Source organism: Acipenser ruthenus, chromosome 2 (genome assembly GCF_902713425.1).
Source record: "Acipenser ruthenus chromosome 2, fAciRut3.2 maternal haplotype, whole genome shotgun sequence".
Lineage (NCBI taxonomy): Eukaryota > Metazoa > Chordata > Actinopteri > Acipenseriformes > Acipenseridae > Acipenser > Acipenser ruthenus.
Window position 1 is genome coordinate 7,304,464 of NC_081190.1, and position 19,276 is coordinate 7,323,739.

At 40.7% G+C, this 19,276-nt stretch overlaps 1 protein-coding gene across 4 annotated transcripts in view; it reads left to right on the forward strand.

The window, feature by feature from the left end:
• Positions 1–19,276, forward strand: part of LOC117403693 (calpastatin-like) — a 71,817-nt gene that overhangs the window by 12,195 nt on the left and 40,346 nt on the right. For all 4 annotated transcript variants that reach the window (XM_058987858.1, XM_058987851.1, XM_058987837.1 and 1 more), the window contains exon 3: positions 12,566–12,604. In XM_058987858.1, coding sequence (XP_058843841.1) covers positions 12,566–12,604 — 39 coding nt within the window. The remainder of the gene's footprint in view (positions 1–12,565; positions 12,605–19,276) is intronic.

A 19,276-nucleotide genomic window follows, 5' to 3' on the forward strand; every position in this document is an offset into this window, starting at 1 on the left:
GGACTGTACTATAAAATAACATTTGCTTACTAAGGTGGGTGTACATTAGTTTGTATTACATGCTGGATTGAGGTTGCAGTCTCTTCGGGGGTGTCATGTACATAGGCAGAGTTGCGCGTTTCTTTATTTTTTGAGCAGGGGTAGAAAAAAAATACCTTTACTTTATTGAGAGCGGCGTTTATTCAAGGGCGGCGTCTATTAAAAAGCTGATATCTGAGTGAGGCGTTAATTCGAGGGCGGGGTTAATTCGAAGTAGTACGGTACATAAATTTGTGTGTGAAATAAATAAAAAATCCCAAACCCTTGTATTGGCTGATTTTAGTTAATGCTTTATATGAATGAATGCCCCTACTCAATCGCAACACCTGGCCCATCCAACTGACAGATTAATTTACTGTACTGCATGGCAGAGTTCTCAGAATGCGATTCCGTCCTGTCAGAGTGTATCAGTCAAGATTAATAGTACATGCAAGTGTGCATTCATTTTGTGAAATCAAGGTGTTGCCCAGCATGTTTCGACAGACACTCGCTGTGTAGTTCCTGTATTACTTCGTTGGGATCTCCACTACTCTGCTTTTCAACATGCTGTGTTTGTTTCACATTGCTAAGGCTCAGATGTTTCTTTTATGCATTTCCGGGTTTATGCATTTGGCGCTCTGGTGCAACTTGAATAATGACACTTCTATAATTTACTTACTTTTTATGAATCGACACATAGATATACTGTATAGATATAGTAACAGCTACAGATATAGATAGAAATTGTACTTTGCTGCATTACTGCATTGAGAAGCATTGCCCTTCATATGCAGTCCTGTTTAGTTTTTTACTGTACACTGATCAGTATCATACTAATAGTAAGCTTTGATTATCCGAAAGTCTTTGGAATGCCAGTAGGTTGATTTGATGATGTGTCCAATGTAAAAAAAGCATTCTGGAATCACGCTGACCCGTAGGTATTTACCAGACTTGTATGCACACTGTCTTTCCAGCAAGCTTTGCTTTACTTTCCTGGCATAGGGATGCGACACTCTCATACTGGGGTGTGTGTGCATTGCCTGGAAATGTGCAATCAATGTCTCCCTCTGCTGGCTGGTGGAATGCATCTGCAGTGTTGACGGAATGCTGCCACCTGTTGATGACCCTGCAGAATGAATCTCATCACTAGGGAGACTGTCAGATGAGAGGAGTCTGCCAGTGGAACTTCCTATCATGTTATCAAAGGCATTCCGTACAAACTGTGGAATTGCAATCAATCAGTAGCCTCCGGTCAGGGCTAGAGTTCCTTGAAGTTCTCAACATGTACTGTTGATTATACTACACTGGCAGGTGTTTGAGTATTGTAATAATATACAAACCTTGTAACAAAGTATAAAGGTACGGGAAGTCATTAAACCACAACTGAACTGTTGCCCTAGTTACTTTTATTTTCATCTTTCAAGGATTCATAATTAAAAAAAAAAAACAATAGTATTCAAAGTTGTCTTTGTGTTGCACACACGTTTATAGCACTGTGTACAAGACAGGTAATCATTAAACAGAAACTCAGAGTTTTCCTTTGTGAGTTCTGTCAACCAGGCTTCAATATTTACAGTTTGGAAAAGGTACTGCAAGCCCCTGGTTTTCTTTCATGGCTAGATAAATGAGGCTGGCTGGTTAGTTAATTATAGTTCACTTTACTTCAGAGAATCCTGCAGCTTTGCTATTAATAAACAGCCTGCCAACTAAACTCAAGGCTGCTGAGCCCTGTAGTTTCATAACCCTGTGGTACAATTGGCAGTGGAAGGCAGGGAAGCAGATGCTGATGGTTTTCATTTCAAGGTGTTGATGTTTAAGTTGCCATGGTAAACAACAGTCTCACTGCAGATTGGCTGTTTACCAATAGTTGATATGAGTTTAAAATCCTCCCGTTACCCAATACACATATGGTGTAATGCATTTAGTTTCCTGCCTGAATTTCCTGTCTGAATTTGTGCTCGATGAATCTTTTTGGCACAGGGACTTCTGTGCTTAACAGATTGAGGGCATTGTTTTTGACTAAATACCCTGGATATGCTTGTGTTATTTATATAGCTGGTGCATGAAGATTCTCAGGACTGGGTCCTATATATGGCTATTTTAAGACCACTGTCCTCAGGGTGAATATATCTCTCACTTTAAGCTTTTGATTGCAAAGCATTAAGCTAGATGATGATCCCCTGTTTGTCAGATGATTTGTTAAGAAACTGAACAACTCTTACAGTATGAAAAAAATATATACACTGTAACTGTCTAAAATAGTAAGTGGTCTTTCTAACTCAATAGGAGCACACCCCTGTATGACAGTGGCTGAGGTGAATTCATTGTTTTCTGACAGAAAGCCCTTGAAACAAGCTTTTAATAACACTAATGTTATATGCTTAGGTCATTACCACACAATTCAAAAGGCTGTGTCTTTGGTCAGAAGTATTAACCACCCAGGCACGTCAGTCCCAAGATATTCAGCACTGCTGGGCAGATTGTAAGCAAGGAGGCTGTGTGGTCCAGTGGTTAAAGAAAAGGGCTTGTAACCAGAAGGTCCCCGGTTCAAATCCCACCTCAGCCACTGACTCACTGTGTGACCCTGAGCAAGTCACTTAACCTCCTTGTGCTCCGTCTTTCGGGTGAGACGTAATTGTAAGTGACTCTGCAGTTGATGCATGGTTCACACACCCTAGTCTCTGTAAGTCGCCTTGGATAAAGGCGTCTGCTAAATAAACAAATAATAATAAAAGTGCCAGTCATCGCTTAAATTAAAACAAAATGTGGAGACTTGTCATGTTCCTGAACACAATTCAAATGTAAGCCATGGACAACACTCCTGTTACTAAACTGCTGTGGACAGTGATAACTTGTTTAAATTTTTTTTTCTTCTTGTTGATTGGTTGTTTACTCTGACTTGTTATGGATTTAAGCAACTTTTTGGGGGGATTTTGGTTTGACCCCCAACTGGTACAAATCAAATCCAAAATATATATATATATATAATATAATGTAAATTACTACTGTATATGCATAAACTGATGTAATCAATGTAATATGTATAATAGTTTTTAAAGCGTTACTTGCAATGTTACACAGTAATCCACAGCTCCACATGCATTACTGTGTTTGTTTGTTTTTTTAACCCTTTCATAACATCGATGAATCGATGCATCGGCTTTTTTGGAGAACGACATCGATAGTGAAATATTAGGCATTGCCCCAGCCTTAGTTTTCAGGCACCCCTGCCGAATGCTTATATTATATATATTATTAGTGCTGGGGCAAATATCTGAATATTCGAAAAAATATTTGTTTATTTTATAGACCAATAAAATAGACTCATAGAAGGCCACTTCAGAATAGTCCAATGTTTTGTTCTCATCCATTCTTGGGTGCTTTTAGCTGTGTGTTTTGGGTCATTAGCCTGTTGGAGGACCCATGACCTGCGACTGAGACAGAGCTTTCTGACACTGGGCAGTACGTTTCGCTCCAGAATGCCTTGATAGTCTTGAGATTTCATTGTGTCCTGCACAGATTCAAGGCACCCTGTGCCAGGCGCAGCAAAGCAGCCCCAAAACATAACCGAGCCTCCTCCATGTTTCACTGTAGGTATGGTGTTCTTTTCTTTGAAAGCTTCATTTTTTCATCTGTGAACATAGAGCTGATGTGACTTGCCAAAAAGCTCCAGTTTTGACTCATCTGTCCAAAGGGCATTCTCCCAGAAGGATTGTGGCTTGTCAATATGCATTTTAGCAAATTCCAGTCTGGCTTTTTTATGTTTTTCTTTCAAAAGTGGAGTCCTCCTGGGTCTTCTTCCATGGAGCCCACTTTCGCTCAAAAAGCGACGGATGGTGCGATCAGAAACTGACATACCTTCACCTTGGAGTTCAGCTTGTATTTCTTTGGCAGTTATCCTTGGTTCTTTTTCTACCATTCGCACTATCCTTCTGTTCACTCTGGGGTCGATTTTCCTCTTGCGGCCGCACCCAGGGAGGTTGGCTACAGTTCCATGGACCTTAAACTTCTTAATAATATTTGCAACTATTGTCACAGGAACATCAAGCTGCTTGGAGATGGTCTTGTAGCCTTTACCTTTACCATGCTTGTCTGTTATTTTCTTTCTGATCTCCTCAGACAACTCTCTCCTTTGCTTTCTCTGGTCCATGTTCAGTGTGGTGCACACAATGATACCAAACAGCACAGTGACTACTTTTCTCCATTTAAATAGGCTGAATGACTGATTACAAGATTGGAGACATGTGTGATACTAATTAAAGAAACTAATTAGTTTTAAATATCACTATAATCCAATTATTTATTATCTTTTCTAAGGGGTACCAACAAATGTGTCCAGGCCATTTTAGAATATCTTTGTAGAATAAGCAATAATTCTTTTCACAGCTTCTTTGCTTTATTCTATGACATACCAAAGGCATGCAAGTATACATGATAAAATAGCTTTTAATTTCATCACTTTTCAGGAGGAATGAAGCATTATTTCAATGAGCTGTAAGGGTACCAACAAATTTGAGCACGTCTGTATATATATATATATATATATATATATATATATATATATATATATATATATATATATATATATATATATATATATATCAATAGTTAAATGTTGTTTATTGTTATTGTTTCATATAATAATCTAGCCTAATATCATGAATAACATGTTTATATATTTTATATTACAACAGATCCATACACTGAATGTTACTGCAGTCTGTTTTAGTTCATTTTTAGCAGCACTGTTTGTTTGCAGATTGAGTGCAGTTGTGAGTAGTGGAGGTGGGGTGCTGTGACTGCTGTAATATACTTCAGTACTGACAGCATCCGGGGATTGATTCATGTATCTGAACACCAAGGCAGTCAGCCTATTGTATTCTCTTCAGAAGAAGGTTTCAGCTTTGACTTCCCGTTAGCAGTGTTATTAAGCATACTATTCTGGCGCCATGACTGGATCCATCCAAGTAGATGAGTTACTGAGCCGTTACTTTACCATTAATATTTTAAAAGGATAGAGTGGGATGCATTGCGACAATGCTGTACTGAATTAATGTTTTAAAAGGATAGAGTGGGGTGCATTGCGACAGGGCTGTACTGAATTTATGTTTTATTTATTTATTTAGCAGATGCCTTTACCCAAGGCGACTTACAGAGACTAGGGTGTGTGAACTATGCATCAGCTGCAGAGTCACTTACAATTACGTCTCACCCGAAAGACGGAGCACAAGGAGGTTAATTGACTTGCTCAGGGTCACACAATGAGCCAGTGATTGAGGTGGGATTTGAACCAGGGACCTCCTGGTTACAAGCCCATTTCTTTAACCACTGAACCACACAGCCACTGAACCACACAGCCTCACTGGTTAAAAGGATAGAGTGGGGTGCATTGTGACAGGGCTGTACTGAATTAATGTTTTAAAAGGATAGAGTGGGGTGCATTGCGACAGGGATTAATGCAGTGGCCCTATTCACAAGCCTTTAGCAGTTTTGTTTTCATGAAGCTGATCTTGACAGCTATCTGCTTCAACAGCACTCTCAAACAGCTTTTGAATCACAAACCTTGTTTAATAAACTTTCCTTAAATAACTGAGTTCAAGCTTTGTGACTAGTCCCCATGTTTCTTGTTGGTTTTACCTATAAAATCAGGAAGGTTTGGGCTGAAGACCAAGGCATGCTTCCTTTCAACACACCTGCCGTGCTACACTCAGTGTATCTAGAGCCAAGGAGGTTTTGATAATCCTTAGGGCACAGCATTCAACCAGGAGACCGTATAAAACAATGTGTTCAAACTGATCACGGGCACTCCGAGCTGAGGTAATTGCAGATACGATCTCGACTGTTCACACCCAGCTCTGCATCCTTTATGGTAGCATGGGTGACTTCATAAATCCTACCCATATGCACAGAGGATCAGATAATTGGAGTTTAGGATTGACATCCAGGATATCTTTGTGCGTGAATCCCAGCTCTAATTATTCACTGTGCAATCTCTCACACAGCTGTAAAACGGTAGAAGAGACCTGCTCAGTACTGTAATGATGCAGTCTAGCTGCGCTCTGCAGAGCAGCATTTAAACCTTAACTGACATTGCAGTTTGAAGTTCGATGTGTATTTGCATTGAAGTCGTGCCCTGCAGTTGCACTTTGCTGTCCTGATGTGAGTTTCCTCGTTTGTCGTCTTTTGATCTGAAACTTCAACACATTAAAGTAATAAAACATGCAGGGTATGGCAACAGGGAACTATTAGGAAATGAAGAGTGTGCACTGCGAGGAAAGGGACCCTGTTCAGAAAGCTGTAATGAAGAGTGTGCACTGCGAGGAAAGGGACCCTGTTCAGAAAGCTGTAATGAAGAGTGTGCACTGCGAGGAAAGGGACCCTGTTCAGAAAGCTGTAATGAAGAGTGTGCACTGCGAGGAAAGGGACCCTGTTCAGAAAGCTGTAATGAAGAGTGTGCACTGCGAGGAAAGGGACCCTGTTCAGAAAGCTGTAATGAAGAGTGTGCACTGCGAGGAAAGGGACCCTGTTCAGAAAGCTGTAATGAAGAGTGTGCACTGCGAGGAAAGGGACCCTGTTCAGAAAGCTGTAATGAAGAGTGTGCACTGCGAGGAAAGGGACCCTGTTCAGAAAGCTGTAATGAAGAGTGTGCACTGCGAGGATAGGGACCCTGTTCAGAAAGCTGTAATGAAGAGTGTGCACTGCGAGGAAAGGGACCCTGTTCAGAAAGCTGTAATGAAGAGTGTGCACTGCGAGGAAAGGGACCCTGTTCAGAAAGCTGTAATGAAGAGTGTGCACTGCGAGGAAAGGGACCCTGTTCAGAAAGCTGTAATGAAGAGTGTGCACTGCGAGGAAAGGGACCCTGTTCAGAAAGCTGTAATGAAGAGTGTGCACTGCGAGGAAAGGGACCCTGTTCAGAAAGCTGTAACTCGTGTCATTATTTAAATAATTACTTATGTAAAGTCTGTTTTGAAGGACTAAATAAAGCTGTGAATGCATGTAGACTGTGGAAGAAGCCAACAACAGGTATACAAACTTTTTTAAATGTAATCTGATATTTTGTACACAATACCCCACTAGTCCTGCCCTGTAGTCTTTTTAATCTTTCCTATCACAGCCACAAAAGGCAGACAGCTTCCTGTCTGATTTCTCAGCAGCACAGATTTGCCTGCAAAACACAGGGGCAGCTCTGGTCTAGAACAGGAAATCAGCAATCACATGTACTTTAATGAGCTTGCAGGAGAGAAGTTCCTCCATGGCAGAGGCAAGCATTAATAAGTATTAGCAGACTGTAGTTTCAATGCTAGGGTGACGATATGAAAACACAACCGAATCGGTTAAGGTTCTGACGCAAAGCTTCAATACAGCGAGCATGACTCTACTTCAGAGTAACTTTCTTGGAAGCTTTTCATGACTTTCTACTGTAGCCTTAAAGGCTGGACAACTATCTACTTGGGTATATATGGTCTGAATATGGTAAACAAGACAAATGCCCCCCCCCCCCCCCCTCGTCAGAATTGTAAGACACCAATGTCTGACTCACATGCATTTTGTATATGGTTGCCTACTTCATTTTATACTCTCATGTGTTTAATTATCATTGGCTTTGAACAGTTCTGATGGCTTCCAAAGGCATGCATTTAAACTCAGGAAACTCCCCTAAACTATATAAAGTAATGAGACAAGCCAAGCAGCTGAGAGGTGTGGTTTTTTTGTTTGTTTTTTTTTAAACAAAGCTTTGGTGGCATCTAGTGGTAGTAGAGAGGTAGTTCAGCCACTTGCTTTGTCTGGGGTTTATTATCTCTGCCTAGACTAGCCACCTTGCTTACATGTGCTATATCATGAAACCAATGAATGAACATTTATGTCCTTCACGCATGAGGTTGTAGGTCAAATGGTTAGAAAACTGAGAACGCTGCCCCAGTCCAGGCTTTACAGAGACAATAAAGCCCACCTAAGATTTCACTAAGGTTTACCTCGTAAACTCAGGTGATCTTAATGAAGTTCACGGTAAAACATTATATTGATCCAATTGCAGTGCAAGGGCGTCTGCTTCCATCCTCGTGCTGTTGCGGTGCATTAGAGCCCCTGCAAATAACTTGCATCATTCAACTTAAAGGCTGATTTGCTGGTAAAGGGCTAATTGCACTAAAGCACTTTTTGTATTCAGACTTTAAAGGTTTTTCCTTGCGGCAGCTTGCACCCGATCCATATTGCCTTCATATTATATCCAAATTTAGCAGGACAGGGCGGTGATCGCGGCGTTTTTCGTCCAAAAATCGAACCTGTTTCTTTCTTTTTTTTGCCGCGATTATGCAGAAGTATGAAAGGTAGTATTCCCGTAGGTTTGTGGTTTTTTTTGTTTTTTTTTACTCTAGAAAAGGCACCGAATATACACTATAGTGTGAATAGCTGTTCTTTGGATTCACCTGCCATAGTGCTCTAATTTATTTAGTATTGCCAGAGCAATGTGTGCAGATTACCTCACATTCGATATATATGGTGTGAGCATTATTTTCAAAGCGTTGCCTCCAACCCTTAACTAACTCCTGTTTTTTTAAAGGAGAAAAATGAATCTTAATGTTAAAATCTTAAACAAAAACCTTGAGAATGAGTAAGAAAAGTTGGGTTATATTTAAGGCTTCTGATTTTCGGTTTTAAATGATAAAACCCGATCCCCGATACAAAAAAAAATGAAATCGGTGGACAGCCAATAAACGCCGGAAAAACTGTGGAAATAGTTAATCAATTCACGTTGACTTTACCCTATTCCCATTAAAAAATAAAACCTACTACAAAAATAATAATAAATACATTTCCCAGTGCTGCTGGGCAATGTCCCGCCTTCCTGACTTGCATCTATCATTGATTTATTCTGAAAACTTTAAACCCGCCCCAACTACTGAATGACGGCACATTTCTACATTTCTATTTAAGACTCCGCTTGCGAGATTTGAAACGAGATTACAATCAGGATGGAGGCTTGTTAGCGGGATTTAAAACTGTATTACAGTTAAGATACAGAGGATTTAAAACAGAATTGTGGCGAAATGTACAAAAATGCCTACACACAAAAAACCCAGAAGAATGTGCCCGTGACCATCGGGATTTTGTTGTGAAAGACAGCAATGGAAAGAAGGTATAACTTAAGTGTGCAAGTACTGTCGAGTTACTACTATACATATTTTGACTGAAAAAAAAACATGCAAGTATTTTAGAAAGTAACTGAAAAAACTAATTTCATACCGTATATCAAAAACCAAAGCCCTGAAAAAAAACAGATTTACATAAAACTCGAAAATAGCAAAAAATATGCACCAAAAAATACAATTAATAAAACCCCAAAAACAGAAGCCCTAGTTATATTACTTAGTAGTCTGGTTCTAGTTTTGTCAAATTGACAGGCGTTTCACCTCTAAAAGAAAATAGGAGTTATTATATATGCCTTCTAATGTCACAAATCCTGAATGCAACTAAGAAGTCTGTTTCTTTAAAACTGAACCTCTTGGATGACTCGTTCATAGTTACAACAGAAAGACATGAAAATGTGTTAAGGTTGGGAGAATTATTATTTTTTTTTTACAAAGGCATCCTTGGGGACACCAGGGCAAAGATACAATTAGCATTTATTCACTCCACCTTTAATATACAGCCACAGAGCATAACACAAGACCCAATCTCTGGATCAAAGCTCAGAGAGAACCTGCATATGTATTACTGCCTAGTAATTTACATTACAGGCTAGCGATTGTGGTTTTTGGTTTATACTACTCTTAAAATAAGTGGATGCAAGCATGTGTGTGTATATATATATATATATATATATATATATATATATATATATATATATATACACATGCTAGCATCCACTTATTTCAAGAGTAGTATAAATATATATATATAATTAGCCAGAAGCCCATTTAAGAGACTGAGAGGAGAAGCAGCCAGAGAGCACACAGCGGAGCTGCCCTGAGACTCAGCAGAGACAAGCAGCTGGAGACAGAGCACACAGCGGAGCTGCCCTGAGACTCAGCAGAGAGAAGCAGCCGGAGAGCACACAGCGAAGCTGCCCTGAGACTCAACAGAGACAAGCAGCTGGAGACAGGGCACACAGCGGAGCTGCCCTGAGACTCAGCAGAGAGAAGCAGCTGGAGACAGAGCACACAGCGAAGCTGCCCTGAGACTCAGCAGAGAGAAGCAGCTGGAGACAGAGCACACAGCGAAGCTGCCCTGAGACTCAGCAGAGAGAAGCAGCTGGAGACAGAGCACACAGCGAAGCTGCCCTGAGACTCAGCAGAGACAAGCAGCTGGAGACAGAGCACACAGCGGAGCTGCCCTGAGACTCAGCAGAGAGAATCAGCTGGAGACAGCGCACACAGCGGAGCTGCCCTGAGACTCAGCAGAGAGAAGCAGCCAGAGAGCACACAGCGGAGCTGCCCTGAGACTCAGCAGGGATGTTCTGTTGCCGGTGTTTCATGAAGGAATATGATTTCATTCAGCAGGTTGAGTTTCACTGAAATCCTTCTATTTTTACTACTGAAGTAGAGTTTGCTAAGCTACAGCTGAGGGACGTTTAATTGCATGTTGTAAATCTGAAAGCCTTATGTGCTTTTTTTCTGTTCAGTTTTGTCTTTTCTAAGAAAAGTGTTTAAGGTTTTCCGAACGGTGTACAATAGGTTAGTATTGGTTGTTCAACTTGTTTTCTTGTTTGGAGTAAAGTCACAGAATCGGGGCAGAAATCATGTAGAGATTTACCATCGCATTCTTTATTAAGAACATGCATCTGGTAAAATGTCTGTGTCTGTGTTAAGAATGTAAGCAGTGGCTGGCTGTGACATGTTTTATCTATTAACATGATCGACTTGGTTATGTAACAGTAAGAGCATACTGTTTGGTATATACCATTTGAAACAGGATGTGTGCAGCAATACCTAGTTACATATGTTGATAAAAGCAGTCAATATAGGCGGGTACCTGGTGATGCTAAATATTGCAACTAGAGGGATCAGTTCTGCAAAGCTAAGAAAACAGAGGACCGTTTCATTGTCCTGTTTGCAACAATGCAAGTGTTTTTGTTTTACTCGCTGGGGTCATCAGTTCTATGTTTGGTCAGCATTGGGGAGAGGGCTATGGCAGAGCCATTGTAATAACAGTATCTGAGGGGATGTTGTGGGGGAGAGGGCTATGGCAGTGCCATTGTAATAACAGTATCTGAGGGGATGTTGTGGGGGAGAGGGCTATGGCAGTGCCATTGTAATAACAGTATCTGAGGGGATGTTGTGGGGGAGAGGGCTATGGCAGTGCCATTGTAATAACAGTATCTGAGGGGATGTTGTGGGGGAGAGGGCTATGGCAGTGCCATTGTAATAACAGTATCTGAGGTGATGTTGTGGGGTGCTCCTGCCTGTACCGGAGTTGTTTCTTTTTAAAACTTGTCCTTGCAGTTGGAATTAATTCGGAGCACACTTTACACTATTGTAACAACAATGAATCCCACCGCAGTGTGCTCAGGATTCCGGGGGCCGCTTGCATCTGAAGCCGGGCCGAATGAATGTTGGAAGGGGCTCGCCTGACCTGCAAGTGAATTCCAGTTCAGGGAGGAAGGTCCAAGGCAGGCTTGAGGCAGAGGCAGGGCGTTTTCAAAGATGCTTGAGTGGGCTGTTGCTTTAGGGAGTGGCTAACCGTTGGCTGAACAGACTATAGAAAGCCAATACACAAAGTGGCGGTTGAGGTACAGTATTTGGCTTGGCATTACCTCTGCGCGCGCACAGTAAGACAGTATATCCAAGCTGAAGAGGGTCTGTGTAATACAGGTGGAGTATGGCAACTCTCTCACTGAGCACCGGAGTCGAAGAGCACTTATAGTGGCCCAAAAACGCCATAGAAATTTAACAGAAGTCACAAAGTGGGTTAAAGGAGCATTGGATGTATTGCTACATGTATAAAATGTTAACAGGTTTGTAGCACCTAACCTGTGTTTAACTACAATGTGCATAATGTGGTTCAAATAAGGGCTGGTGTAGCAACTGTAACAAGGTTGGTCCACTAGAGGGAGCGTTTTCAGGGATATACTGTATTTAGGGAGGGTTGTGAATTCTGAATGATAACAGAATCACAAGACGGCCCCTCCCCCTCACACTCTATCTGTCAGTGCCTTCTAGAACAGTGGTGGGATATGATACTGAAGTGCGTATTTATATTGCTTAATGTTTGATTGTGTTATTTTCATTGTTAGTTTCATTTATTTATTTATTTATTGTCTTTAATTCCAATTTGATTACATTGTTGCTAGCTTTTTATTTTAGTTTTTCTAGTTTTACTATTAAACTTTTTTTTTTTTAATGTAATGGTTTAATTGTTCTTTTTGTGTGTGTGATGCTGTTTGGGGTCCTTGTGATGAAAGGCACTGTTTTCGACTGTAAGACGCCCTGGATAAGGGCGTCTGCTAAGAAATTAATAATAATAATAATAATAATAATAATAATAATAATAATAATAATAATAATAATAATAATAATAATAAAGGTTTGTTTTTGTTTGTTTTTTTCAGCAAAAAGCACCGGGCGCAGCAGCAGGTTCTACAAGCCAGGTAACATGTGTGGTTTGATTATTAAAATGTTGGGCTGCGTTGAACATGCGTCAATGAGACGGCTCCTAGATAATATACACTGGCTGCCAAGTCCTGTGTGGCATGCAGCCTCCTGTTAAGTGCTGTTTGAGGAATAAAAAATTGGTTGTAGCTAATAAAGAAAAAAAGATGCTTATCCAAGGTCTAAAATCAAATGAAAAGATGTCTGACACACACAAAGATAATTAGCAGAGCTGTGTCTTCATTCCAGCTCGACTCCCTATGCATACAAAGTGTGGAACTGCTCCTCCCTGGGCTTGCTGAAGCCCTCACAATGTACAGGATGGTCAGGAAAGTGCATTGCAGATACCAGACAGTACACAACCACTGAGTGCAAGTTTAACCTATACAATGAGAAATCCACAGTGGTGACTTACAAACTCTTCCAGCATATGCTCTGGATGTTCCAGTATAATGCCAGTCTGGTTTGTAGAATGCTGTGTACTGACACATTCTAGGTAGGAAGTGTTCCCTGTGTGTCATGGTCCCAGTGTAAATTGACAGGTTGCAGCAGCAATGTGTTTACTGTGTGATCGTTCTGAGTAAGTGTGATCCTGAGGGTAATGCGATCAGTACTTCAAATAGAGAGCACAGTTGAAATATCTGGGAGAAGCACTGAGGCTTGTGTGCCTTGTTCTTAAGGAATATTTCCAGTCAGCTCTTTCTGATCACGCCCCAGAATCAACCCCTATCATTACATACACACTTCCTGGCAAGGAGTAAAGCATAATTGTTACTTCCCTGGTATATCATTTAGCATAGCACATTACATACTGTGGATTCATTCCAAAATTATGAAGCACCTATAAATAAGGCTCTTTTTTCATGATTTCTGTGAAGTTTGTAGTATAATAACTAGAGAAAAATGATCCATTTTGAATGGGGCAACCGTTTTTTTCCCTGCTTTAATAAATATTATGTTTAATCGTGAAATACAGCCCTACCTATAAACTTTCATCCAGAGTTAAAGAGTTAAACAGGAATCACATATGAATTTGCACAATCCATCAAACAGTGTGCTTAAATTCACCTTCAGACAGAGATGCAGGGATGTTTCTATATTTATTTAGTGCACATTAGCGTTTTGAAAATGTTCATTCAGCTTCCCTGAGAAGTTCATTCTTTCATTCGTCTCTGATTCTTTTTGGCGCTGTCTTAAGGTTCCTGAATTTTGTGCCGTAGTGTTGTGAGGTTCTAAATCCCATTTATGAGCACGGCTCTTAGTGTGGTAAAGGACAGGTGTGGCAGGAATACCTCGAAAGGCCCGTCTCCTGGCATTTGTATTGATAAACAGACTCCTCTGTAAACAAATGCACTGAAATGTGATCCCCATATGGAGCTGGCAAAGGAAATTGAAAAAAGCCCAGTTGTTTTTTTTTTTTTACTGCAGTGAATACAGAGAACAGCAGCATACGTTGGAAACAATGGAAGTGGCATGTACACGACCACACTCTGTACAGTAACCCTCTCGTTGTGCCCAAACACATGAGAAGACCAGGTTAGAGTGAACCAGTAATGCATTATTGTTATTGGTGAATGAGCCACGAGACAACAGAGTGAAATGGGTTTCCATGGCTACATGTTTGTTGCTGCAGACAAACATTAAAGGAGGTGCTGGTTTGGCTCTGGAAGCTGTTTTCAAGAATACTGGCAATGACACTGAGACTTACCCGTGCACATTTTTGCCACTCCTATTTGAGCACTCCTGTTTGGAACCCCGCCCTTCTCTCACCTGTACAGAGAAACCTGCTTTTTTGTTTTTTTAATAAAATGTTCTTCTATTGGCAATTTCCTGGGTTACCAACCACACCTTGTCCAGCACTCCCTGCAGTACAGATTTATTAATATGAGGAAGGTTCTTCAGGTGCCATTGAAATGGTGCTCTGCTATTTCACAGTATCTGCAAAGATTCTCAGTGTTTTAAATTCTCTAGACAAGCTCAATGCAGCTCAAAACCAGGTAAAGGCAGATTTATTGAACAATGATAAGAGCTCAACATGAGAGCAACAGACCCCAGAAGCCCTGGGAATGATTGTGAACACTATCACATAGTGCTGGAAATGGGGGAAAAACAAAGCCATCGCATTGTGGAGGTGCTCTTTACAATGAATAACATACAGTGTGCCCCAGCCAGTCCTTCCGCACTGGCAAGAAAGATATTCACACTAGTGCTGCGTCTGTGAGACAGACTGCTCATTAAAATCATTTGCACTTCTATGAATATAAATGACTACAATGAATATGAGAAAATGATCTGTAAGGCATACCGAGATCTGAGTGGAGTGAATCGGGCATATCCCCCACGGCCAGACTGTATTGCATTTCTTCACATGCCCCACTGCTGGACTGAGGTTAGTGTAAGCAGGGTAGATTAGACAGTCATTGTAGTGCACCTGGAAGAGTGGTAATGGTTAGAAGTAAAACCTTGGTAAAGAAAAGCTCTGTTATAATCATGTGAAAAGCATGGTAAACCACACTTCTTAAAGTCGTCCTGTTGTCTCTTGTTCCAGGTGGGGATGTGGAGGTTTTGTGTAATGTGCTGTATTTAAAACGCAGGTCTCTACTTGCACTGATGCACAAGACATCTTGGGAAGGGTGGGGGATGGGGGCACACCGTACTGTGATGTGCACTGCACACTGAGAGCAGGTCTGCTGTGCCACTTTGATAATTACCTTTGGCAGACTGCAGTGTCACAAGTTTTTCATCAGGTGCCCCTCTTGCTTCATACACTGCTCTGGTTTGCCCTCACACTTGTTATATTTAGCTGGTGCAAGCCACTAAATCTATGTGCTGTGTGCTTCTTTCCTTAATGGGCGGGGTTACTGCAGTGAGGGGAGGGGAGATGGTCAGTGGTAATGCCTGGGATTGGCTGTTGAAATGACTTCTGGGATGCAGGGAGTGGTTCCTGCTCAAGCTGCTGTTTTTTTGGTCAGAAAGTATTTGCTCTGTGGAGTGTGAGAGAAAACATTTAAACGTCCTGGGAAATCAAGGCACCTTTCTGGAGTATTGTGGAATTGAACTGGGAACTGAAAGGAGCCACGCATTAATGGTATGTGGGTTTTCATTAGCTTTCTGCCTATTCTTTAATGGCAAGTCCGTACAGGCAGCTGGGTTAATAGCATGAAAAAAGGTATTTTCCTGCCTTGCACATGAAAAGTATTTTGATAATATCATTGAACACGGTATGCAGTGTTATAACTTTAAAAAGGCTCGTCAAAGACTAGTCATTTTATACTTCATGTTTTAGCGGCTTCCAGTAGAACACTCACAGTTCAGAAAGCTTTGAAAAGCGGTCTGTTCATTGACCTCACTCTGTAACTATCAGTCATTTTTATTTCCCATTTCATTAAAACTCCTCTGCATATATCCGTGTAACTGGAGAACCATACATGTCACCAGGGGTTATTGGAGAACTTGTAACAGAGTTTTGTCAGTTCAGAAGATTGTAAAGGCAGACCCTTTAAGTTGTAAAGCACTTTTCTAGTAGTGAGACGGCAGTTTTGTCCTGTTCAGTCCTCGTATTGTCAGTGTGACGTGTTGTGTTGTGCCTGTGTCGGTGCTGTGCTCTTCTTCTGCATGTGTTGGTAAGAGTTTCCTCATCCTGTTCTGCACACATGCACTGCTGTGTGGAAGGGTGTGGTCAGGGGAGAACACTGTTTCCACACTTACTCACTGCTTTTAAAGGAAACTTCTCTTACCCAGCCAAGCTGGACTTGTTCACTAATGCTGCTGTGTTGCTCGTGCTAAAACAGTGAGAGATCTGGGTTAAACTGCCACGCATGAGCAGGGAGTGTTTTTATTTTTAAACAGAAAAATAGTATTCCCTTATAGGTTTAACTTTATAAATTTGCATTGAAATGTTGCATATTACCAGTGTTTCCATTTTGCACGTTTACTACATTTATATTATATATTTATTATATATATTGTGACGGATGTAGCAGGACAGGGGGGCCTGTAATATAAAACTGTTTTGTTTTATGGCAGGGACAGACTTAAAGCCTCCCTGCCAAGGTAATTGCTTCTGTTTAATTGTTTTGTTTAATTTTTAATTATCACCTGCACCTGGGTATTATTGAAAATTAGAGCCAGGTGCAGGGTATAAAAGGGAAGCAGTCAGTCTGCTCGAGGCTGCTGCTGTTGAATGAAGAGTCCGACGGAAAGTCGTAAAGGTCTGTTTAAAACCTACGTTTGGTTTTACAAGAATTGTAAAGTTTTTATCTCTGGGTCACATTTTTTAAAGGGGCATGAACCCAAAGGTACGTCCAGCTTGGTCACTAATATATATATATATATATATATATATATATATATATATATATATAAATAAATAAATAAAATGCACACACACATTTTTATTTATTTTTTTGGCCATGTTTTATTTTACTATGCATGACTACTGAAAACATTCCTCCATCTACTCAGCATCACCCTTCCTGGTACTGTATCTCCTTAGAGGGTATAAACAGGGATTCCGTGAGGTGACCAGGGCACTTAGTTTATTGATGCTAAGACTGCAAAATCGTGTCTTCCAGCACAGCTCCTCTCACTTCCACTTGTTAGCAGAGACGTAGAGTACTGGAGATATCATTCCAGTCATATGTATTGTATTACTTGTATTGTAACACTTGAAATGTATTTGCTTACGATTGTAAGTCGCCCTGGATAAGGGCATCTGCTAAGAAATAAATAATAATAATAATAATAATAATATGGTATGGCCCCTTATGACTGAGGCAGTGTGCCTGAGTACTGGAATCCACCCTTCTCTACTATTAAGAGCAGACTGCAGGGTTTGGACTGGTGACATTCTGTGCACTTTGCTGAATAAGAGCCTGTGGGATTGGTATGACATTGAAAGGGAAGGTATACATGACACAAGTGCTGTGCAAAGTGACACTGATTGCTGTAAATGTATAGAGTGGATTTGTAATAAATCGTAATCCAAAAGGTATTGGCGAGAAATAATGCATTGTGATGGCATGTGAAGTATTTAAAACAAAAAAAGTGATCTTTAAAAACAGTTTTGCTGAGAGGATAATGACCCCGTGTTCTCTAGTTTAGTAAGTTGGCAGGTATGTGTCCCTTTTGATCATAGTCTGAACCAAAACTGATTTATTTCAATGTGGAAGTCAGGGTTGGGACAAAAAAAAGTAAAATCAGCACAGGATGTATACAATTCAGGCTTGTTGTGTATTACTGTGTTGCTGTATTGGAAGATGGATAGGTGTGGTCCACAGTACAGACAGGTGACATTTGCTGGAATGGCATTGTAATTGAGATGTCTATTGTATATGTTATTTATTGTCCAAATAATAGAACTGTACATGTAGCTGTGGCTAGAATTGGGATCAGCAAATAATGCAGTCCACTGTGAGGTCATGAAAGTGTGGGCCGGCGCTATGCAATCAGAATGAAACGCACAGCATCACATTTCAAGTTGAATTTGTGCGTTGTGTGCATGCGGCCGTACAGTGAGTGCACACTCTTATACTGTATGCTCTTAAAATTGGATTTAAAATACAAAATCAGACATTTTGGAAGTAGAGTGTGTAATCACTGTATTCTTTACAACAGTGTAGAATTGATGCGATGTTTGCACTTGTTGTTGTTCAGAAACATCATAATCCTCCAACCCGGGCGTAAAGTATCAATATTTAAATAGGAGGTAGTACAGTACATGCCTGCTTTTGAAAGAGAAATAGGCCTACCTAAATTAAATGCCCAACCTGCTTTGTTAAAATGTAAAGTCAGATACAACTTTATCCAATGTGCATTTAGTTACTAACTATCCAGAAATGAACATGTGATGGACATACCTGAGTCTGGTCTCACTACCAATCTCAGACGTGCCCTGGGACCATTCACATAAGAGAGTGGTCTCCAGTCCTGGACTGCTGTTGTGTAATGTTGAGAGGGTTCATGTATTGTGCCTTGATTTACCCTTCAGGTCATATTCATTTTAAACCACCTAACATTGTTTTAAGTATCTTGGTGCCTTGTGACTTGCCTAATTTGAGAGGCCATTGTTGTGTCAGTGATATTTTGTAACACTTTGTGGGTGGGGATTGCACTTTATTGTTGTGATGTAAAAGAGATTGGGTGGAGTACTTTTGTTTTACAATGATATTCATAGTTCTGTCAACCAAATCAGCAGCACAACTGCGGATGTGGCCAGCAGTAATTTAGGAAAGCAGGTTAAAGAACTATGGACTTAGCAGCCCACCCTGCTGTGAAGTATGATGAGGGCGTGAAGATTCCTGACAGAAACACAGTGGTGGGGGTTGTCTGAAGCTATAAAGCAGGTCTAATTCATTCATTAGGACAGGGCAGTCTGTGTCAATGTGCATGTGCCTGTTTGCAGATTGATTTGCATGACTTTTACCTCAATTTTGGATTGCCATTGTATTATACAGTGCCTAAATGCTGAACAGTCTATTAGTTTATGGTTGTCTGCAGTTTTACTGGGAATTTTATAGGAACAAAAGTTGACTGTAAATTTAGCTTTCCCTTTTGGCATTTGACGCTGTGCTGATGAGGGACTGAGAGAACCCCAGGGCCCCTTTTTGATTTACCTCCAACCATCAGAGTGGTCTTCACAACCAGGCAACAGAGACAGCGATGGCAGCAAT